Below are 24,899 nucleotides of genomic sequence, written 5' to 3'. Positions count from 1 at the left end.
TCATTTAGCCAGAACTCAAAAGTCGAGTCATTCTGTTGCTGGGCAGTTGTGCGGTCCATCACAAGCCAACATATGAGGTAACAACGAGAGACTGTTAGAGCTGGTCCAATTATTATTTTTGCATAGATCTTCCTCTCTACCACAAATATTTTTCTTTCGAGGGTTGGGTTGAGGTAAGGGTTTGCTTTCTCATTATTATTCTCCACGTTCTTCACCGGCATATTTTCTCAGGCAGCAATATTTCTTTGTTTAACCAAATATAAAGTTTTCTACTGCTAATATAAAAGGATCAGTCTACTTATATGAAGGACACAAACTATACAGTATGATGATGTTATTCTTTCTCTGTTGCTAAATATTCCCACAACAAATTCATCAGTTTTACTGCTTAATCTATTACTTCCTTCATTTTCCCTGCCAATAGATACCCCTAATTTGCCGCTACTGATGATGAAAACTGGGTGCACATCTCATAATCCTGAAGCAGTCATGAGGCATTAAAAATAGTCCTAGTGATGCTACAGAAAGATGGCACATACACATACCCAAACAAATACAGGAAAATCTCTAATGTGCTAACTGTAATGAACTCGTAAAATAACTCGATGAAGCTGAGTAAGTATAACTTTTTATTATAAACTCCAACTTTCTTTATACAAAAGGGTAAAATCAAAAAAATAAAATTGCAAAGAAAACTAGATCAAGAGATAGGAGAATAACTCAAGATCAGATCCAATATTTTTGTGGTACAGATTACAAATACAGATACAATCTTTCTTAATACAAATCGCATCATAACTCAGTAGTACACTAATCTACACATTATCTAAAAATCCCAAACTTTTTGTTTCTCAGTATCCACCATTTGGGTTTTACATCATTTTTTTCCGAGAAAAATTTGAAGAAAAAAAGTAAGCAGCTTTAACAAAGAAAACTAAAAAAAAAACTTTCTTTTTTATCTTTTTTCTTCATCATCAAATTGATTAACAACAAACATACATCACCGTAACAGGAGTAATTAGAGACATAAATCGGTGACGTGTAAATCATCAGCATCAATATCATCTGATGGAGGGGATAGATTCAGATCAAATGGCAGAGGTTGTTTAGGCAAAAACAATGACGTTTGATCGATATCACAATGATCATCCACCACCGACGACGAAGAATCGCAATCACTCCGGCAATCTTCCGGCAGAAGAACCGGGTGAGAAATTTTCATCCGGATCAGTTTATTACCCGATCCACGAGGCCCACTAGAAGATTCCAGCGTGCTGCCCATGCTGCTAGAAGCCGGTCTCGAATTAGGAAAAAGCTCAAATTGATTCGATCCATAAGGATTATTATCCTGTTGTGTTGTTATAGCTACTAAATTAGGGAAATTAGTTTTGGCTTTAGGTCCACGGATAGCGCGTGCAGAATCATCGTAAGCGCGTGCAACATCTTCAACTGTATCGAAGGTGCCAAGCCAAACTTGAGTCTTTTTGATCGGATCTCTAATCTCCGCAGCAAATCGGCCCCATGGCCGTTTACGTACGTCCCGATAACGAGGCGGGTCGGTTTCGGGTCGTTTAAGGATGTCGGATCCTGGTCTATTTACCTCCGATGGCGCATCTCCGATTGATTAAAATCAATTTTTTGGCGTAAAGATTTGATCTTTAGCTATTATCGCCGCTGTGGGATTTTTGAACTTTCTCGCCGGCTATCCATAAAAAGAAGATTTTGAAATTAGGTTTTGTTAAATTTGGATTGGGAAATATGTTTGGGGAACACGGGGGCGGAGGAATGGGGAGAGGGGTATATGTTGAAGAGGGTAAATGGGCAATGGAGAAAGGGGGACTCATCCCCTGGCCTGATTTTTTTTGCTATTTTATTTATTTATATAAAATAATTTATTTTGGTGGATATGGAATTATGCCATGGATTACTCGAAATGCTAAATGAAAAATTACAACCATCATCAAGAATTATGATGAAACAAATAAGATCCCTCCAATCTTACCTAGAGGCCTGAATTCAACCATTGAAATAAAAAAAAATTTAGTAAAAAATATTTCTCCTTTAATAATCTTACATGGTATGAATTCGGATTTATTTAGCCCTTACTATAAGTATCGGACATCGAGTGAACAACCAAAAATACTACGACTAAAATAACCAATTTTATCCTTGATATTTGTGATTACAATTATTTTGCCCTCAATGTTTAATTTTCCTACATATGTAAAATAAACTTTATGCAGAAATAATTAAACATACATGCTCTTATATAAATCAAATGTATAAAGATCTTGAAGACAATAATAGTATAAAAGATGTTATAAAATACATTGCAATAGGAATGGAAGGCATTCATGCAAATTGCAAGAAAAAGAATAGAATTCTTTTATATAAATTAATTGATCTCATTTAGCCTTATGTTTACATTGCTGACAACAACAACAATAACATGCCCAGTATTATCCCATACAGTGGGGTTTGGGGAGGGTAGTGTGTCGCATAACTTACCCCTACCTTGTGAGGATAGAGAGGCTATTTTCAATAGACCCTCAGTTCCAGAAAGTATAAGAACCATATTAATGAAAATATAGGCAAGAAGGAACAGTACCAAAAAGTCATGTAAAAGTAGGATAAAACAACAAGATAGTAAGGTGGTCAACAATAAAAGAAAATAACAGAAATCTACTACTATCAGATAGCGAGACTGCGTGCCCATACTATTGTTATGAACACTCTAGACTACCCACTCTACTACCCTAATCATCGACCTCAATACCTTCATATTAAGGGTCATGTCCTCGGTCAGATGAAGCTGCGCCATGTCTTGCCTAATCACCTCTCCTCACCTATTTTTTGGCCTACCTCTACCTCTCCGTAGGCCCTCCAATGTCAACCTCTCACGCCTCCTCACCGAGGCGTATGTGCTCCTCTTCCTCACATGACCAAACCACCTAAGCCGCACCTCCCGCATTTTGTCCTCAATAGGGGTCACACCCACCTTGTCACGAATAACCTTATTTTTGATCCTATCTAACCTGGTGTGCTCGCACATCCATCTCAACATCCTCATCTCTGCCACCTTCATCTTCTGGACATGGGCGATCTTGACTGGCCAACACGCAGCCCCATATAACATTGTTGGTCTGACCACCACTCTGTAGAACTTACCCTTAAGTTTTGGTGGCACTTTCTTGTCACACAAAATACCGAAAACGAGTCTCCATTACATCCATTCCGCCTCAATACGATGTGTGACATCTTCATCAATCTCCCCATCTCCCTGAATAATAGACCCAATATACTTAAAACTCCCTCTCCTAGGGATGACCTGCGAGTCTAGCCTCACCTCTCCTTCCCCTTATTGAGTCTCGCAACTGAACTTACACTCCAAGTATTCTCTCTTGGTCATGCTCAACTTGAAACCTTTAGATTCCAAGGTCTGCCTCCATACCTCTAATTGCACGTTCACACCGTCTCGCATCTCGTCAATCAATACAATATTATCTGCAAATAACATGCACCACGGCACCTCCCCTTGGATATGACGCGTCAGTACGTCCATCACTAGAGCAAATAAAAAATGGCTGAGTGCCGACCCCTGATGCAACCCCATCATAACCGAAAAATAGTCTGAGTCCCCACCCACTGTCCTCACTCGGGTCTTTACTCCATCATACATGTTATTAATCAACCTAACGTAGGCAACAAGTACACCTCTAGCTTTCAAACATCTCCACAAAAACCTCCCTCGGAACTTTATCATACGCCTATTCTAAGTCGATGAACACCATATGCAAGTCCTTCTTTCTCTCCTTATACTGCTCCATCAATCTCTTAACAAGGTGGATGACTTCTGTAGTCGAACGCTCCGGTATAAACCCAAATTGATTCTCGAAAATAGACACACTCCTCCTCATCCTTAGCTCTACCACTCTCTCCCAAACTTTCATAGTATGGCTAAGCAGCTTGATACCCCCGATAGTTATTGCAATTTTGGATATCACCCTTGTTCTTGTATACAGGAACCATCGTGCTCCACCTCCACTCTTCGAGCATCTTTTTAGTTCTAAAAATGATATTAAATATCCTGGTGAGCCACTCCAAGCCTGACTTACACGCACTCTTCCACCAAAACTTCACCGGGATTTCATCCGGTCCGGTCGCTTTGCCCCATGGCCCCCTCAACTTCATCAACTCTAATCCGCCTACAATACCCAAAGTCAGAACGACTCCCATATAGTTTCAGATCACTCAGTACAATGCTCCTGTCCTCTTCCTCGTTCAAGAGACTATAGAAGTAGGTCTGCCATCTCCGACGGATAAGACCCTCATCCAACAAAACTCTACTTTCTTCATCCTTGATGCACTTTACTTGGTCCAAGTCATTGAGAACTGACCCTAATTGAGAGCTGATTTACGAGGTTTTAAATTTAATATAAGATATGATGTCAACCCAGTAAAATAATGAATAGATGATAATTGTTTATTATTGAGTATAAGTTATGGACACAACGTAACTTTGGTCTCACAATTTAAAAAGCTGGATAGCCTGAAGTATTCAATTAGCAATATAATTTTTCTAGCAATGACACGTAATGATCAAAACACCATAATTCATATCACAATATAGCTCAATTAAATATTAAGCAATAGGATAATATCAAATGATTGAATATGAGTTATGATATTCAATAAATCCTACGCTTCAATTAAATTTTGAGCAAAAGGATAATATCAAATGATTGAATATGAGTTATGAAATTCAGCTCATCACCTACCAACCAAGAAAACTTCAACTATGCTATATCCCTTGATCAACAGTTTGTTTACTCCTCTTATATTTCAATATCGAGTAAATGCTGTGAGCCTGTGATTTTGTGTTATTTTTATATAATTTGATTGCTTGTGAATCTATCTCATAAGTTATATCTAAAACTAATATTGATATCCATTTCCATTCATCTTGAAGTAATGTAAAATTCATTAAAATATGTTCCAGTTGTTAGTAAGCTTTGATATGAAATAAATTACTAAAACTTCAATATTTTGGTGGTAAAATTCTCTTTTTCACTTAAGTTGTTTTCAAATCACCATAATCCCTTGACTACTATTGTTACAATTGAATCTTTACACCCTTCTTATTAGTTCTTAAAAGAAATATGGATTATATTATTAGAGCAACTTCAAAAATAGATGTAAAGGGAAATTATGAAATTAATCATTTAACACATTTAAGTACAACAATTGTTAATTTCTTACGATTTCCAATTTACCCGCAACATGTGGTATGAAATGTGCATGATTTCAATGTTTGGTAAGATCAACGACCATTGAAAAATGAACATTGCTATAGAGCAGGGTACATGAACCGGGTTAGTTCAGTTTTTATCAAAACCAACCCAAACCAATTATATCGGTTTGGATTGGTTCGGTTTTGTCTGGTTTTTATTACTTAAATATTATTTAAATCTTACTTTGTTAAATTTTTTATAAGTAAATATATGTTTAGTAAAAATTTAAAAAATTGACAAACATATTATCTACTAAAATATTCTTATGAGAGAATTTATTTAGTAACACATGATAGTTATCTTTTTAGTTATCTAACAATATTTTTTTTTGTTGATGTACACTTTTAAGGTTAATCGAATTTAGTAATTAAACATAAAAATAAATACGATACCTAAATAATAATAATCACTTCAAATTCGAAAAAGATATAAAAATTTAATAGATCTTGACATATGAATATGAAAGAACAAAGAAATTGACGCATTTCAGTAACACTTGATAAGAAAGTGATCATATAACCCATTATTTCAGGTTAATAAATATGGAGCACTTCATATTCTATTAAATATTATATCACGTAAGAGAAATCTTAAAAATATATATAAAAATTATATATTTATATGTCGGTTTGATTTGAGTTTTTTTACTCAATACCAAATCAAATCAAACCAAACCTAGTCGGATTTTTTAATCTATTTGGTTTGACTATTCGGTTTGGTGCGATTTTCCGGTTCGATTTGTACACCCCTACTATAGAGGACATGAATAGAAAGAATTAACGCTAAAGTTTTGGAATTTACTAGTCAATTAAAGAACTTGGTTATAAGAAAAGGCTGTGCAATAAATTTCAAATTTCTCCAAGTTTGAGTTGAGTGTGGAGTATGGACTATAAGATGGCTACATTAGCAAGAAGGGTTAATTTTTGAAAAACTACCAACTAAGATGATTTCCTTTTTTTTTCCCATCAACTAAGATGATTTCATAACTCTTTAATTTATAGACTACCAAGTACCTATATATTCAAACAAATTACATGCTAACTACGAACCAAAAAGATAAAGATATAACGATGACATCTACTTCATTTGAAATATTGTTTAGATAAACTTGACAAGAAATTACACCCAACGATGAAAATGAAAGATCTTGATTTTTTGACCCCGTCAAATCTTTAATGTGGTCAAAAGTGTTTCCCATGGGTCAAGCGAAGAGCAACACTTGTTAAACTTGAAGTTTCGCCTATACGACAAGCGGAATCCAAAAATCAATATTGGCTCGGAGTGTCCTATTTGTGCAAATCACCCAAAACATGAGGTGTTCACAAATTTGTGGGCCTAGCTGTTTGGGCCTTAATAATTTGCCCAATGACGCAAAGACACTGCTCACTCAATATTGGACTTTTTTTTCATGAACATGAACCATTCTCAAACTTGTTAGCTTTAGCCCATTTTATGTTACAAGGCAGATAAATAGTTTTGCTTGTTGGTAGGAAGACACCGGTCATTCTTGTACATAGTGGTTGAGATAGTCCTCTCAATTCCACTAGGTCGAGAGTTCAAGGCTGGTAGGAGAAGGAGAAAGAGAAGAAAATGAGGTATTCTAAAATACCTCTTTTTTTTTTCTTTTTTTTTGCTTTTCTCTAACATTATTTTCTGTCCTCTTATGTAGGAGCACTTTTATTTTTTGGATTGTAAAACGTTGAAACTTGATTAAAAGGTAATAGTTGTAAGATAATTAAAAATCAAACTAAACCAAAAAGATACTAAATGCGTGCCAAAGTTCCTGATATCAGCTTTGCTGATCACCTATAAGAGAACCTTATTGGTTTACTCTAAACAAAAGATTAGAGAGGAAAAAAAATGAAGACGAAGAGAAGCAACTTGACTTTACCTGTACTTTGTATATCGATATAATTTCTACATATTTCCATCTCTATTACGACATAAACATTGAGTCTGATGCAAAAGATAATGTTGAAGAAAAGATCCAAGACAAAGAGGGTACTTCTCAAGACCACCAGAAATAAACTTGAGGCATACAGTAGACCTTCAAAGTACAAGTCAACTTGCCAATATTGAAAGCAAATAGTTTAAATCGAAGCCTGAGCTACTGCCCAAGCCAAACTGTAGTTGCTGGTTGAACATACATACAGATGAAGACTTGAACTAGGAAACTGTACGAGGCACCATTGTTTAGAACCAAACATCACTGTCGAATGGCTTAAAAGTTATTCGAGTGCTTGGCCAATTCGCCCTACAATCAAGAGAACAAACTAAGCATCATAATATGAACGAGCACAGAAATGTTTCAAGTAAAAATTTCACATGTCACCATGCAAAAATGAAAATGCAAAATCTGATGCATGGACAAAACCTGATACAAGCCAATAGAGTGACTTCAAAACTTATGAGCTGGACGCTCTTTTCAGCCCATTTATAAAGCTTCTTCTTCCCGAAGAATTCGACTCTCCAAATATTAAGTAGGTCAAATATATGAAACAATATTTTCCCATACAATGACCAGATAGACCAGGCTATTACAAAAGGAAAAGGGTGATATGGAAAAAACACAAAGAAAAAAAGAAAAAGGAAAATGAAGATAGCGTCCCCTGACGATGGTGTCTGATTCTGCAACAATAGCATCAGCTAAACGGGCAACCCGGTGCACTATGCGCGGGGTCCGGGGAAGGTAGAGAAGTGAATCAGCTAGAGAAGTGAATAAGCAACCCCTCTCCATAACTGAACTGAGGAGACTAGACCATATCTAAAGATAATTTTTGGCTTGTTTTTAAGCTTCCCTAGGATTGTTTGTGGATGAGATTCCTATTCTAATTAGTGATAGCAGGGTTAGGGTTCACTCATGTTCACTATTTAGCTTTCACCCTGCTCATGTTTTTTTAATCAACAAACAGTTTGTGATTAGAGAATCAAAGATAAAAGGTAAAGAACTAATTTCACTTTTGTTTTCTTTCTTCTAATATCCAAACTTCACAAAACAAATTCTTCATTGATCCTCTCAAATCGCATGTCAAGAACCTCTCACATGGTTGAATTATAGCTTAATAGCCAAGGACACATCTTAAATCACCTCTCTCTACTTTCTCTCTCTAGAAACTCCCCCGAGTTAGAAGGCTTAGGTTAGTATCAGACTAGCCAGTGCATCTTCCCCTGGCGACAGCTCCCATTCACTCTCTATTTCAGCTCTCTCCTGCAACTAGATTCAATAAGCTCTCTTCTGTCTAACTATTGTCATGGTAGATCTAGAGATAAATTATCGTTTTGTTCAATCTTCCTGTTTATATGGCTAGATTTTGAAGATTCTCATAGTTAAATGTTGTAGAAGAAAAAAAGGTGGCCAACAAAGAGGATTTTTCACCTCTCCTCTTTCATCATTTTGACCTTTTCGTATGTTCTGCAATGGAGTCTATAAATATTGTTTGTCTTTCCTATGACATCAATGACCAACAAGTAAAGCAAGTGGTTGGAGAACGACAATCCAGTCCATGGTCACCGCTTTTCAGTTCTCAAAGTTTCAAGACCTATGGGGCTTTTCCCAGGGGTAATTGAGCAGCTTATGGACAGGCTCACTGTTAGCAAATAAGTGGAGTCCCCCTTTAATAGCAATGCGGAAAGGAGAAAAAGGTAACTGGTATGTTTTTTTTGCTCAAGGGTTTATAACTTTTTGGATCATTAGGTGGCAAAAGAGAAGACAATCATGGCGAGACTAAACTGAGCATGACGGTGCTTGAAAAGGAAAGGAAAAAGTAGGGAGATTCTTTGAGTGCAAGCTGTCCCCTCAAGAATTTTCAACCAGGAGAATTGTCATAGGACCTAGCTGTCCATTTTGAGAAGTATTAAGGAACTCTAGAAGAATAGCCATCACTTTACAATCTCTCATTTCAGTTTTTAAATTCAGTTTTAAATCAGTGTCAAGTTCGAGGCAAGAAACTGTAAGAGCTTCAGTATAAGAGCATATCTAACAGGTTATCTTCCCTACCATTTATTGTATCTCAAGAAGAAGGTAAAGAAGCTTAAACTCTAGATGCTTTCAACACTTTGCGTCCATCCCGTGTAGAACCATAGTATTTCATATAAAAAATAAAGAAAACACTACATAAAAGATTTTTAATTAATGCTTCATCTTAAGTACTGAAGAATGAGAACCATAACTAATCCAACCAAAAAATGAAAAGGAAATAAGTACTAAAGAACCATACACTTTTTCAAGTAAAAGGTAACCTTGCAAAAATAAAACTGGATTATCTTAGATTTTCCAAATATTTAAAACTTCCTAAGTACACATTTTAACTCTTTTGATTTTTTTCTTCATATGACAATCAAACATTATTGAACATCTTGAAATCCGAAGCCAGAAATGATGCCTGCATTGATGCTGGTAACATATTATAGTACATAGACAATATCTACTTGAAACAAGCTAGAGAAATTAAAAGATAACTGTACCTCGAACTGATTCTTTAGATGATCAAGTTCCTTATCAAGATCGTTTATAGCCTGGTTATATGCCTGCATAGGTGAGGACTGGCTTGTTGTTTGAATCTACAAATCAAACAAAGCAATAGGTCAAATCCACAGAGATCAAAGTGCATTAAACAAACAAGATTGCAGTAAAACATCATAGTATCCAACAGACAAATTAGAACCTAAAGAGATTCTATACAAGTCCACAAGAAATACAGCGGAAACAATAATGCAGAAGACATGATTGCTTTGGCAGCAACCATTTCAGGACATACACCCCTGAACAGGGAAAATATTCACAATTTTTTTTCATTCTCAAAAAAGAAAGATTCTATTCTTCCTACACTACGAAAGAAAATACAACCTTGAAATCTTATAACTCAGAAACTCTGAAAGATGAGTATATAGTGAAGACCTAACAAATCAAATAAGCTACTAACAGAAACTATATAAACTAACAAATGAAAAACTCAACCACCAGGACTGCAAGACTAACAACCTATTATCTAATCAACTGACAACTATTTCCTACTATTCCATTAATATGCTTAAAATTAAACAAATAGCGGACAGCACACTGTAATAAATGGAGGTGGTTAATTCTCTAAGGTAACTGCTCTAGTCGCCCTCTAGCAAAAGAAGCAGTTGCATGTTATATATGATTTGGTGTGGGGGGAAGTGATTTGCCCGGATTTTGTATGGTCTATCAGGAATGGCTTTGCTGGTTGGCTCTAGTAGACTTCCTACGCAATAGGAGACATTATATTGATTTTTTTTTTTATATATATAGGGACATTCTAGTGATTTTCTTTTTCTGTTTCTTTTGTATATTTCACCAGATTGTAGCTTTACAACTCTTTTACTCATCGTTGTTTATGTGAGTAATTCAAAAACCAACAAATCATTATTTTCGTTTGACTTATGACCGACCTACAACCTTAAATCTTGTCTTGTCACATGTAATACATGATTTTTGTAGTCTATTCGCAGTCATCTAAGACCCGCTCAAAATATTCCATTTGAATTTAACTCCTCTTTTATTAGTTGTTAAAGTCATATTCAAGGTGCAAGATAGCACAAGGAAAGTCTTGAGGCGTGAAAGCTTCTACAGGAATGAGGAAAAGGAGTCAAAGAATCTTTTTAACTGTCAATAATTGTATTTTTTTTTTTTGCTACTCACTTCTCAGTTTGAAATCTAAATTGGGCATTTCTGCAGAGGAATATCCACCAAAGCGATCAACTAGCTGGAAAACCATACACTAGGTATTTGCACTTAGCAAGCACTGAAAATGTAACCGTATTACTTTCCTTTCGGGGCACTGAAATTGCCCTTCCAATTTACTATACTAAATGCATGACACATCTTTCCAGCTTCCATAGCTTTATTTTCCCACCCCAATCAATTCAGCTTCTTCAACTACTCTTATAAGTAATAGGAGTGTGTTTTTATCTAGTGAATACAATCCTATCTTTCTCGTATTCATTCTTGTTTGTGAATACTCACTGCCCTTCTTCCCGTTAGGTACGCCTTAGAAAATAACTAGCTTGACTTGTGCATCTTGCTATCCTTTGTGAGCAATACAACAAGCTATGCCATTTCCTAGTTGCTCCAAGCCATCTTTTTTTTTGTTGTCGTACTCACAATTATCACATAAAAAACTATACACAGTTGTCTTACTTTAAGGGGTTATTTGGTTCAAAGAGAAGTTATGTAGGGATTAGTTATGTTGAGATTTTGTTGAATGTTTAAGATATATTGCTAATACCCGCATTGTTATTCCACATCCTAAATAATACATACATTCCCGCATAGCTTCTACAAGTATTATTTATTTATGAGGGAAAACAAACTAGTAATTAATCAATGTACTAAACAATGCAGAGTTTTATAGCGTGATTAATTCCCATACGAACCAACCAAACGAGCACTTAAACGCAATGCAATTATACGAGCAAAAAAACACACAAAAAGCTGAAGAAAGGGGCACAAACAAGAGAATATATTACTAACCCTGAGCAAGATTTTGTACTGAAGAGGATGAGGCAACTTGTACCCAGCAAATAATACATTCTCATCCCTATGCAGTTGCCTGTTACGTTCAATAATCATGTGAATATTACCAAAAAATCAGGGTCTTTACAGAAAGAATGAAACTTTAATAGAAATAGAGAAAAAAAAGAGCAATCAAAAGTGTGTTTACTTACATGCGAAGAATGTTGCCGATAGTGTGTTCCTCTCTTTCAATGGTGAAAGTAGCTGCATTTATAATCTTTGTGTCTCTCTCGTACGAAACCCTAAATAAATTAAAGAAAATTGTTAACCCATTTTGCAACTAACACTATAAAGTGAGAAAACAGAGTAGTTACTTCTTAACGCCCTCAGGAACGACAAATCGTTCGTAACGATCTGGAGCATTCATCTTTCCCTCCTATTCTTCTTCGTCTTCAACAATACAATTCAATTTCAGCGGCACCTGAATATGTGGGGAAACAACATGTTGGAGAAACTAAAAAGTAAAATGACAAAAATGATCACTTATGTTTTGGAGTAAGTTAAAAATAGTCCCCTAAATATCCGCTTGAATAATTTTGGTTCTTTATTTTTACCGAAAGTGAATAGTTTTGATACCCATTAAATATTTAACAAACTTTAACTGTTTTAAATTATGGCAAATGGCCAAATATACCCCTCTATTTTCGAAAATGGTCTAATAATAATTCTCGTTATACTATTGGATTATCTATACCCCTGCATTCATACTTTGGATTTAAATATACCCTTCATTTAAATGGAGGGACACGTGTCATTGTCTTGTCAGTCAATTCTAAATATCTCCCAATTAATTAAAAAGATCCATTATCCATACCCGAAAAATATTTTTTTTATAAAAATGGAAAAAACTAAAAAATGTTTTTACTAAAAACTGAAAAAAAATGAAAATAATTTTTTTTTTCAGTTTTTACAAAAATCTGCTTTTAAAAAACTGAAAAATATTTTCTAAAACAATATATTTGTAAAAACTGAAAAGCAATTTTCTAAAGTAATTAAAAACTGAAAAAAATAAAATATTTTAAACAAAAAACTGTTTTTTTTAGTTTTTAATTGCTTTAGAAAATTATTTTTTAATTTTTTTTTTCAGTTTTTATAAAAATATTATTTTAGAAAATATTTTTCAGTTTTTTTTAAAGAAATCTTTTTGTACAAACTGGAAAAAAAATATTTTCGTTTTTTCAGTTTTTAGAATTTTTTTTTTCAGTTTTTACAAAAAAAATTGCTTTAGAAAATTGATTTTTAGCTTTTTTTTTTTATAGTTTTTTCAAAAATATTGTTTTAGAAAATATTTTTCAGTTTTTATAAAGCAGTTTTTTTGTAAAAACTGAAAAAAAATATTTTCCTTTTTTTTAGTTTTTAGTAAAAATAGTTTTAGTTTTTTTCAGTTTTTACAAAAAAAATTGCTTTAAAAAATTACTTTTTGGGTATGATTAATGAGTCTTTTTAATTAATTAGAAGATATTTAGAATTGACCAACAGGACTGTGACACGTATCCCCCGTTTAAATGAGGGGTATATTTAAACCCAAAGTATGACTGCAGGGGTATAGATAACCCAATAGTATAACGAGAGGTATTCTTAGACCATTTTCGAAAATAGAGGGGTATATTTGGCCCTTTATCGTTTAAATTAAAAAAAATTAGCAATCGGGATTATAACTATAATTTTATATATTTTTATTTCTTTAAGTTAATAAAACAAGTCACACTGGATATGCTGATATATTATTCGAAAAATTAATCAAGCACTAACGAAATGCGCAAAGAACAATTGGAGAAATATTTGTGTGTCATATTTTTTACATGGAGGAGAATGTATCAAAGGGGCTGGATACAAGTTGGGGTATAAAGTATATATTGAGCCTTTTCAAGATATTATACTTATCAATAATTGAACATATCGTTTATTAATATTACAAATGACTCCAAGCTAATCGCAAATAGGCAAAAGTTTGTTAATTATATGCAAAATTTTATTGTTAATTATACGCAAATGAAATCCTTCTTAGTGAGAAATCAATAAATCTTAGTGGCATGAGTACAATTTTCACTAATAAACAATCCCATTTTTGTTATTTTTCCCACAATCCTAATTTAAAAGAAGAAAAATATGCGAAAAAGATGAAGCCAAATCTGAAAAGTTGAAATATACGGCCCAGATGCATTATTCTTAGCCGAACCCTAAATTGACGGCTCCTATTCAAGTGGACTTTGCCCTTTCCACAAGTTGCTGTAGAGTGAAGACAACTCTAGGCAATTAACATTAATAACCTCAAACTTAACTGTGTCCCAAATTCCCACCCGCCAAAGTTAGTACGAAGAAACAAAACCCATTTCTCCTAAAATTTGCAATCTAAAATTGCAAAATTTGGTGGGAGCCATGTATATGTACAGAGGTCTGCAGCGGTTTAGAACCTCTGGCTCCTCAATTATTAACCGTTTTACTGTACCTCAGTTGAAAAGAAAAGCTTCTAATTCTTGGTCTGCTATCCAGGACACTTATTATTCAACAAAGGTACAATCTTTTACTTTTTTTTGACTTTTATTGAAGTTGTTTCTTTTTTCACAAACACATTTAATCGTGGAAATATAATTTCGTTTTTTTGTGTGGGTATATGATGTTATTGGGGAATAGGATATATTCGAGAGGCATAAGGTGGTGTTTACAATCTCGACGTCTATAGCATCAGTTGCTACAGCATGGTTCGGTAAGTTTATTGTATGGTTTTGTCCTCACCGATTTTTCATTACCTTGCTTGCCAATTCTCTTGTTGAAGATTTGGGTATTTCAGTTATGAAATTTTATGTCGTTTTTCATTTTTTGTATTATGAATAGCCACCCGAAAAGGTTTTGATGTGTAAGAGAATAGTTATTCTTTATCTTATATGGTGTTACTGACAAAATTCTTTTGAACTAGAGGGATGTTTGGAGAGTCTAATTCATTCTATTCATAATATACACTGCTCGAGCCTCGTTATATAGGAAGTGGTGCCACTTGCAATGCAGCATAACTAACTGTTTTTGTGGCCAAAATTATCTACTTGACTAATCTACCTACTGGAACGGATTGAATAACGAGAACTTCAGCTACTTAATAGTATCAACTACAATGTCTTATTAATTTTAAACAGTAAATGCTAACCGTCCAATGTAAAGTTGCAAGCATAATGTCACCATCATGCTTGCAACTTGAAATGCATTCTGCTTTCCAACGTGCTCATCTTTTAATTAACTCATATAATTTCTCCATTTCCTGACAAATGAATATATGTCTATTGACTGTATAAACACTGTTAAAATTTTGATTTTTAATAAATCGAGCTGAGTGCGAGCATACTTGAGTGTTTTCTCCAATATGCGAGAAGTGCTGATCCATTGAATATGGCTTAATAATAAGTTTTGATATCCTGCCGATGTGGGATAATGTTATTTCACATTAATTGATCAGCTGACAGTTGAGTGAATGAGATATTAAAGGTTGGTTATCAGACATGCTCATATGACCTATCTGCTAGAATGTGTAAAGTAACTTTTTCACTCTAACATCACCGTGTCTGGCTTTGCAATTCTTTGATGGCTTGTTGCTTCTCGTATATATATATTCACAGAGCACCATTTCATTAAAGGTGTCAAGTTTGTTTTTTTGCAAGAGTTTCTCCCTCGTCTGCTTATATGGTATGCTATCTGGGTTTGAACCCTTTCTATATTGTGAATTGTTTGGTGCAAAAATTGGATTTTTCTTTAGGATTATCTGGTGAAAACATGCTAGAAGTGCATGCATTTAATCTCTTGTTCATTGTATATTTATATTGGCTACTTTCCTTTCCCTAGATACTTTTGGAATGCAATATTCAAGCGGATCTCAAACTTTTGCAGGTTATACTTTACGACACGTTCATCAATCAAGAGTTGACCATCGTCTTGAATCTATAGAGAAAGCTGTAAGTTCTCATTGCAGAACAATGTTGTCCCACGGTTATTTTTCTAGCCTTTTCTGTTCGAAAGAATAAGCTGCGTACTACACAAAGGGGATTTGTTTGGAGTGCTATACAGGAAGGGTGGGTGGGGTGGGGGGTTAACTTGTGTTCATAGGTTGTGTAGAGAGGAATGATCCAGTCTAGACTTTAGAATGGAGTAAGTTCTTTTAGATAAAGCAATAATTTATTAATGTGGGAAAACGCCCTTTATACGAAAAAGTAAAGAACATACACAAGTATAATTCTCTAAGAAAGCTACCAAATTACTAAACTGACAGAAATCTCGTGGGTGCACCAAAAGTTAGGCAAAACACGAAAACCAGCTCTCAACCGTACAGATTGATTTTCTACCCCTTCAGAATTCCTTTCCCTCTGAGTACCCACATAAGAGCCAAATGAGTTGACATCCCATGCTCTGCGCCTCCTTCCTTCTTCTGAAAACCTAGCTATGTATCAAGTTCTTGACTGTTTATTGTAGCTATGAAAACCTAGCTATGCATCACCGTATTCTAACCAGTTCAACTCTGTTCACCACGGCCTACTTACTACCTCACAGTCCAGTTGCAAGTGATCCACATCTTCTCCTGATCGTTTGCACATGAAGCACCAGTTGACACATGTTGTCTTCCTTCCCATTTAGAATCACGCCCTTCTTTGTTGTTATCCATGTGAAAAAACATACTTCTATCAATATTCTGTGAATCCAAATTGATAGATTTAAGAACTGTCGTCCTAATAGAACTTTACCAGAAAAGATCCGCTTGCCTTTCTGTTCACTTCCATGTTCCAAGTGTCCTACTATGCATGTCTTATGTCATGCTTATAGAATGATTCCATCAAGTTTAAGAATATAACTGTCTTCCGTCTTATAAATTCCTTTTGAACCTCAAGTTCCAAAGAACTCAGGCATGGTCTGCTCTGTAGATATGATAGATGTAGTCATCTCCTTCTGGCTCCATATGTTATAGATACTTGCGAAGACAACTCTCAGTTTGTCGTTGCCACATTGCTTGTGCTTCCAAAAAACTAATTAAATTTCCCATTCAACATTAAAATTGATGTTTTTTTGATAAGGTAAATTGTATTAATAAAAAGGGAGAAAAAACTCGCGTGTACAAGAAGTATACCAAAAAGTAGAGAATTTACATCAAAACATGATTCTCTACAAAAGACGCCCAATCTTCTACACAAGTAGGGGCTATATGAGTGCACCAAAAAGCGATCAAAGATAAAAGACTATTCTTAAGATGTGAAAAAGGAGACTCAATCCCCTCAAAAGCTCTCCTATTTCTCTCCCCCCAAACTATCCACATGAGAGCTAACGGGGCGAATTTCCACGCCTTTTGCTTGCTTCTTCTACGGAAACCGGCCCAGCTATATAACATTTCCTTTACAGTGCTTGGCATCACCCATTGAACACCAAAAAGATTCAGGATTGCCCTCCACAAATCCGAGGACACATGGCAATGCAACAAAAAGATGATCAACTTCTTCCCCTGAGCTTTTACACATGTAGCACCAACTAACAAGTGTAATTCCTCTCTTTCGCAGATTTTCAGCAGTCAAGATCACTCCCCTCGCCGCTAGCCATGCAAAAAAGCACGCTTTCGTAGGTGCCTTAGGAATCCAGATCGAGGAGTATGGAAAAGTAGCCTCCTCTCTCACCAATGGTAAAAGGACTTTACGGTGAACAAACCATCGCCACGCAACCCCCTCTCTAAGAATCACAAGATGGATGGGACCTGTTTTGCACATATAGCCGTGCCAGCAAATCTTGAAACTCTGCAATCTCCCAATCTTGCATGTTCCTTCTAAATGAGAGGTCTCATACTACCCCCCTTCATGCTCATTGCGAATCTGTTGGACCATCAATTCCTTCTGGTTTGAAACTCTGAAGACGTGGGGGAAAAAGACCCTCAGAGTATCCTCTCCACACCACCTGTGATTCCAAAAGTTGATTCTCCTTCCATCTCCTACCCTGTAAGTGATGTTGCCATTGAAGGCTTCCCAATTCTTCATGATACTCCTCCACATGCCACACCCGAAAGGTGCTGTGATTGCCTTGGTCCTCCAACCCCCTCTCGTGGAATCGTACTTTTCTACTATGACCTCCCTCCATAGAGCATGCTCTTCCACCCCGAATCTCCACAGCCACTTCCCCAACAAAGTCTGTTGATTACCCTAAGATCTTTTACTCCAAGTCCACCCTACATCTTTGATGAAGTGACTGTCTGCCAATTCACTAGATGGAACTTTCTAGTTCCATCTGCCGCATCCCAAAGAAAATTCCTTTGAAGCCGCTCCAGTTACTCTCACGCTCACAGGAGCTTGCAACAGGGATAAGTAATAGGTGGGCATACTCGATAAAGTGCTTTTAATAAGCACTTCCTTACCGCCTTTTGACAAGTATTGTTTCTGCCAGCCTGCTAATCTTTTTTCAACCATTTCAATCACTGGATTCCAAACCGTAGTATCCTTATGCGAAGCGCCCAATGGGAGACCCAGGTAAGTAGTGGGAAGAGAGCCCACCTTACATATGAGAACATGAGACAAAGCATCGATATTGGCAACCTCACCCACCGGGAAAATCTCACACTTGCCGAGGTTAATTTTGAGTCCTGATACTATCTAAAACCACTGCAGGACCTGCTTCAGGTAGGTCAACTGATCCATATCGGCATCACAGAAAACCAGGGTGTCATCCGCAAAAAGCAAATGAGAGACTTTTCGGGCACTGAGCACCCCGATCGGAGCTGAGAATCCTCTCAAGAAGCCTCCGCCCCCTGCAAGATCCATTATTTTACTCAGAGCATCCATCACTAGAATGAATAGCATGGGGGATAGGGGGTCACCTTGCTTGAGACCTCTGGAGCTGCCAAAGAAACCACACGGACTATTATTAACCAGGATAGAGAATCTGACTGAGGAAATGCAGAACTTGATCCATCCCCTCCATCTTACCCCAAACCCCATCCGCATCATAATGAAATCCAGGAACTCCCAATTGATATGGTCGAAAGCCTTCTCAAGGTCCAACTTGCACAGTAAGCCGAGTTCTCTATTTTTCCTTCTAGAGTCTACAAGTTCATTTGCCACCAAAGCAGCGTCCAAGATCTGCCTACCTCCCACAAACGCATTCTGGGGGACGAAACAGACACGTCAAGAACCTTCTTGAGTCCGTTGGAGAGCACTTTAGAAATAATCTTGTAAATGCTCCCCACGAGACAATAGGCCTGTAGTCTCTGATACAAGATGAACCTTCTTTCTTAGGCACAATAGTAATAAAAGAAGCATTGATACTTCTCTCGAAAACACCATTCACGTGGAAGTATTCAATGGCTTCCATCAACTCTCCCTTAATGGTGTTCCAACAGAGCTGGAAGAAGGTCAAGGAGAAACCGTCAGTCCCGGGGGCCTTATCACCAGCACAACTCGACACAGCCTCGTGCGCCTCCTCCTCCTCGAAAGCCCTTTCTAGCCACTCACTGTCTCCCTCCCCTATGTGGTTGAACTCTATTCTCCCCAAATTAGGCCTCCAACTAACTTCCTCTTCGTGTAAGTTCTCATAAAACCCCACTATCACCCGTTTTACCTCCTTCTCTCCCTCAATCCTCACCCATCCACAACTAAGGAATTTATGAAGTTTCTCCTTCGATTTGCGACCGCAACCCTGTGGAAAAACTTGGTATTCGAATCCCCCTCCTTTAACCAGAGCGCCCTCGATTTTTGCCGCCAACTAGTCTCCTGAGCTATTGCTGATTCGACTATTTCCCTCTTAACCTCTCCCAATCTCGCTTTCTCAAATTTATCTAGCTCCCTCGCCCCTTCCCCTCTCTAATTCCCCCAATTAATGCATAAGCTCCCTCATTTTAACCTCTACCCTCCCAAAAATCTCCTTATTCCACCTAATAATATCTCCCTTGAGCAATTTAAGTTTCTTCGAAAAGACGGAATGAAGGTGACCTGATACCCTGTAGCTTGTCCACCATTCTTTCACTTTGTCACCAAATCCTAGCACTTTCAACCACATGTTCTCGAATCGGAAAGGAGCACGCACCCCCTCCCTCTGCATCCATCTAGCAAGATAGGCAAATGATCCGAAGTCAGCCGAGGTAATGGAATCTGCAGCACATTCGGCACCAGCTCATCCCAGGAGAGCGATACCAGAAATCTATCAAGTCTAGACCTTGAGTTGGAATCCTCCGCCCTGGCCCAAGTAAACCTTTCCCCTGACAGAGGAAGATCAATGAGAAAGTGATCATTGATGAAGTCAGAAAACTCCTTCATGGCCCTCGAAATCAGACTACACACTAATCTCTCCTTCGGGAATCTAATAGTATTAAAGTCTCCCCCTAAAGCCCATGGAATGTCCCATTCCCCCATAACATTGGCCAGTTCCTCCCAGAAAGACACCTTGGACCCTTCTCCTACCGGTCCGTACACTCCCCCAAATCCCCACTCCACCCCACTCACTCTATCTTTGACAAGAGCTGCTAATGAAAAAACTCCCTTCTTAATCTCCTTTACCTCCAAGCTTCTATCATCCCACATAAGAAGAATGCCCCCGACACTTCCCGCTGCTGGGACCCAATCATATTTTACCCAACTACCTCCCCAGACACTCTTCACAATCGCATCTGACAAAACTTCCATTTTGGTCTCCTGAAAACAAACTAGGTTGGCACCCCACTCTCTAACTCCCACTTTGATGATGACCCTTTTGTTTGGGTCATTCATCCCCCTCACATTCCATGAAAGAATCTTAACTTCCATAAGTAACAATATCCCCCTTTTCCCCACCCCCCCAGCCAAGCTTCCTTCATTCATGTCACACACCCGGCCCCTTCTCTGGTACACCACTACATCGCCTAAATTATTTTGCTTAATACCTTGACCCAACTCCCTCCCTGCACCATCATAAAAAGACTAACTCCCTCCCTGCACCATCATAAAAAAACTGTTGCTCAATCTCCCTCAACAGTTCTAGCACCCTATCTTCCTTCCCTTCAAAAGAAACACCTAAGAACTTCCCAAAGTTTAATAGTTTATCCTCTATCCAGAAGGACATATCCCCTCCTCCAATCCGTGACGAAATTGGACATGCATCTTCTGTATGAACCCTTTCCTTGCTCCTACCGGAGGAATACAAGACTATAGCATTGCTAGCAATAGGAACTTTAGGTGCCAGAAGGATCTCACCATTTCTTTGAGAGGCACCAACCTCTGAAATTAACATCCCGCTGCTATAGGAATGACCAGAAACGCCAGCAGGGTAGCGGGAAGGAAGAGAGCATGGAACCCTTGGCGGCATATTACTGGTCCGGCACTAACATCAATTGGGGCAGGCGCAACAATCTCCCCAGAAGAAGAAGGAGCTTGAAGTGTAACCTCAGCACAGCTAAGCACAGGAGAAGATGAGGGGGCGATGAAGCTGGGTCCATCAGAGGCGGGAGGCCGTGGAATAACACCACCAGCTTTAGCCGGTGCTGCCCCTGAAGCAGCGGCCATCGAAGAGGGGTGTAGGTCACTAGATCTCGGTGAAGAAATACCACTGTGTGAAGCACCATTGGCAGAAGAAGAAGGAGTGACTGTTCCCATATGCTTAGGAGCCTTATCAGACGCAGCTTGAAATAATCTGGGCCCTTAGGATCAATTCTAATAGAATTGGGAAAAGTTGCTGGGCCTATGTGTGGAGGCCCAGGCCTATACTTGCTGAAAACTTGCCCGACCCTATGATAATACCGGCCCATTCTGCCTTTCCAGCCCACATCACTAACCCAGGGGCATTTACGTCTTTTTCTCTTGATAAAATTTTGTCTTCTTCTCCCAAATTCAAACCCCCCGTCTCTTCTCGATCTAACGTCTGATTCCGGCTTAGTCCACTGATCTGGTGAGCCCTCCCCTCCCTTCAGAGACTGATTTCCCCTCCCCTCCCTTCTATTTGACCTTCCCTTTTCTCCCGCCACTATCACAGGCATAAAGATAGGGCGAAATTCAGGGCTCAACCAAACCCTATAACTCAAGTAGCCATCCTCCACCACAACAGAGCCTTTCCTCACCACAATCTTCACTCGCGAGAGATCTTGTTGGCTGCAAGTGACATCAATAAAACCCTCACAGATTTCTACTGAAGTCTTATCCCCCCCCCCCCCCCCACACACACACACACACCCCCCACCCCAATGATGTTCCACATTAACTTCCTTTGAAGCCTCTCAAACTTTTAGATCTTAATAAATGGTGCGTGCATAAGAGACATGTGATATGTTGGGATTCTCTTTGATGACAAGTACCTCTTTTGCTACCTTGTTAACCTTGTCTCAATTTTTTCTGTTATTGTTCTCAAATTTGCAGTCTTTATGTTATGCTCTAAGGGCAACCCTAATAAGTCACCAAAGGTGTCCCATTTTGCAATTAAACAGAGGTGCTAATTGTGCAATGCTGTCTACTTTTCCTACTGGAATAATCTCACTCTTCTTTAAATTAAGTCTCTATTCCTGATATTGCTTGGAAGTTGGAACCACAAAAACACCTGCTGCAGATATGTTAGTTAAGACATCTCAGCATCACAAATACAAAGATGTCATCTGCAAACAAAGATGTAACTTGGTTTAGAATAGAGTAGGATTAGTTGCAAATGTGGGTTGAGAATAATTCTTCGATAACATGCCCTTACAAATTAATGTAGTTAAAGACGTGAAGTTTGAAAATAAAAATTATTACCACCTAGAATTAATTGATAATCGAATATCTTGTTAAACTTCAAAGTCGTTCTTTTATAGCCCAGGACAATGGGAAGATGTGGCGCAGTTGTGTCTTCTTTGGATAATGTGTAAATAGAGACAAGAATTGGAATTTGATATGGACTCCATTCTTTAAGATTCAATTATTATTAAGCATGGCGTGGAGTACGGACTGGAGTGAATTAGTATTTTTTATGTTCCCCAGCTTGTGTACTCACCTCCCTAGCGGCCTATGGTGCAACCTACCTCCTAGAATACCTAGCATAAGTAACTCAGTGCTTTTTATAGGATTGTCAATGAGTGGGCATGCAGAACAGCAGAAGTACTAAGTGAGGGCTGGGCTGGCAAGGTAATCTGAAGATTACAAATGTCAAAGATTTGACCCATCAAGACTATCTATTTTTCTTCCATTAATCACTTCTTCTTGCTGCTTCATCGCTAATCTTGTTCTCTGTCTCCCTGCAACTATTATTTCTCCATTCATCTGTTTCTAGTTTGTTCTTGTACCTTTCTTGGTCACTCACTCGTTCTCCCACATCCTCCACCATCCCCACTTGTTTGCTTTCAATTTCTACAAATTGGTTGTACTTATCTATGAAAAATAAAAACAAAAATCCACGAACTAATTATCATAGATTATTTCCCCCATTGCTTTGGTTCATGGTAAAGGAAGTGCACCACGGAAATGGTAGGTAGACGTCATGAATTTGACTCTGTTGACTAAAAGTAGGAGGTTAGAGGGGCGGGCCCATGCTCCTACGAGTTCCAAAATCTGTGCACCAACTTGAGATTGGCCGGCTAACCCACATGGGTTTCTTTATTATCCCAACTTAAAAAGTTAGCATAGATTTTTGAGTAGTTGAACATCAATATATACGTCATTTTCCTGAGTATCCTTGTCAACATATTATTCAGCTCCAAAACAATCAGTGATTCCTTGTTGCTTGGCTAGATAATGTTCTTTCTAATAGGTTAGCTTAAGAAGTTTCATTTTCTGGACTCCGAAGGTCTGGCATTGTGTTCTGCAAATGGCAATAGAGTACCGAGATATTAATATTTCATGTGACTAATTTTAAATAACATGGAAAAGGGCAAAGAAGTCCTAACAAAAGAGAATTTGGGGATCGAGGCTGGGTGACACTTAAAGGGGGTAATGGGATAGGTTACAGAAGCTTCAGCTGGTGGGAGGATATGAGCAGAAGTCAATGGGTCCTCTCACGTGTTTGAAGCGGCTGATATGAGCTGAAGTCATTTGGGTCCTCTCACGTGTTCGGTCTTATTTTAGTAGCTTCTGTAGAGCACGTTGGTTTTCTTACGTGCCACGAGCAATTCTTTTGAATTTCGTTAATCCTTCTGTTGTTTATTGCATACTTTATGATATGACCTTTTCTATCTGGCAGATGAATAATAATTATCAAATTGAAGATCCTGAATTTAAGAAGCTTGTGTCTGGTTCAATTACTGTACCAGCTTGTGTTGCAACTGCTGGAACCACACTGATTATCGGGTTTGTGAATTTTTCTTCTGTTGCAGTTACCTTGTTCTTGCTTTGCTTTGTTCTTTTTTTTCTTCCCTATACGCAGCTGGTTAATTACAAATAAAATAGCTATGCTTCATGTAGTTTTCATTGCCTCATTCTACTTCTATTTTTTTCTACTTTTTTTCGTTGATGAAAAGCTGTCGTTACTTTCTTATTGTTTTCGGAAAACTGTCAAATTCAATAGTCTGACAAACAGAATCGCTTTCTGAATGTCCTTTAATGAGAGCAAAAGAACTTACCTGGGGAAAAGAAGACAGAATTTGTGTTAATTTCTTGTCTTATGATGGTAAACTGTTGAATTTCTTGGTCTACTTCCTGTACATTTGGTTTTATTAGCCATCATATTACCCAATTTTTACTTGCTGAATGCTAAGAGCTCAAAACCTGCTTCAATACGCCCTTTGATTTGCTTTTTGTGCCTTTGCTTTCAGGTATGGCTTGGGTTGGCGAGGTGGAAAATGGTACGCGAACAGAAAGTTTAGAAGGGAGCAGATGAAACTGTTGGGACAAATAAAACCTAAAAGATGGCCACTCAGGTTTTTACGACGATCACTAATAAAGCCTAAATCACCAGAAAATCTATTAACTGGATCAGAAGCATTGCCAAATGATGCATCTGTTTCCCACCGTTGAGGAGAAGTTCCTACCTTTGCTGACAAAATGAGTCACAATGGCAAAGTTTTTGGTCCTACCGATGTAATTACGAGTACAGATTAGCTTGTATAGTATTGCCAAATGTTCATAACTATTCTTATTTACAACTTCTGTTGGGATTTCTCTTTTTTTATTATCAACCAGGCTCACAGTAACTTT

General features: G+C 37.6%; 3 protein-coding genes across 3 annotated transcripts; 1 reads left to right on the top strand and 2 right to left on the bottom strand.

The window, feature by feature from the left end:
* Positions 1-710: 710 nt before the first annotated feature.
* Positions 711-3,136, bottom strand: LOC104120737 (ethylene-responsive transcription factor 3-like). Its single transcript, XM_009632561.3, has 2 exons — positions 2,869-3,136; positions 711-1,614 (listed from the first exon to the last, which is right to left on the bottom strand). Exons 1-2 carry the CDS (start codon positions 3,134-3,136, stop codon positions 1,019-1,021), a joined length of 864 nt encoding a protein of 287 aa, XP_009630856.3. The 3' UTR covers positions 711-1,018.
* A 4,036-nt stretch (positions 3,137-7,172) lies between these two features.
* LOC104120733 (DNA-directed RNA polymerases II, IV and V subunit 11) lies at positions 7,173-12,300 on the bottom strand. The gene is made up of 5 exons (XM_009632557.3): positions 12,141-12,300; positions 11,979-12,068; positions 11,785-11,863; positions 9,756-9,851; positions 7,173-7,545 (listed from the first exon to the last, which is right to left on the bottom strand). Exons 1-5 carry the CDS (start codon positions 12,191-12,193, stop codon positions 7,513-7,515), a joined length of 351 nt encoding a protein of 116 aa, XP_009630852.1. The 5' UTR covers positions 12,194-12,300; the 3' UTR covers positions 7,173-7,512.
* A 1,762-nt stretch (positions 12,301-14,062) lies between these two features.
* On the top strand, positions 14,063-24,876 carry LOC104120732 (uncharacterized). Its single transcript, XM_009632556.4, has 5 exons — positions 14,063-14,340; positions 14,461-14,533; positions 15,703-15,767; positions 23,947-24,053; positions 24,518-24,876. Exons 1-5 carry the CDS (start codon positions 14,206-14,208, stop codon positions 24,717-24,719), a joined length of 582 nt encoding a protein of 193 aa, XP_009630851.1. The 5' UTR covers positions 14,063-14,205; the 3' UTR covers positions 24,720-24,876.
* The last annotated feature ends 23 nt before the right edge of the window (positions 24,877-24,899 follow it).

This window comes from Nicotiana tomentosiformis, chromosome 7, assembly GCF_000390325.3.
Source record: "Nicotiana tomentosiformis chromosome 7, ASM39032v3, whole genome shotgun sequence".
In the NCBI taxonomy this organism is placed as follows: Eukaryota; Viridiplantae; Streptophyta; class Magnoliopsida; order Solanales; family Solanaceae; genus Nicotiana; species Nicotiana tomentosiformis.
This window is presented reverse-complemented; position numbering and strand designations above follow the sequence as displayed.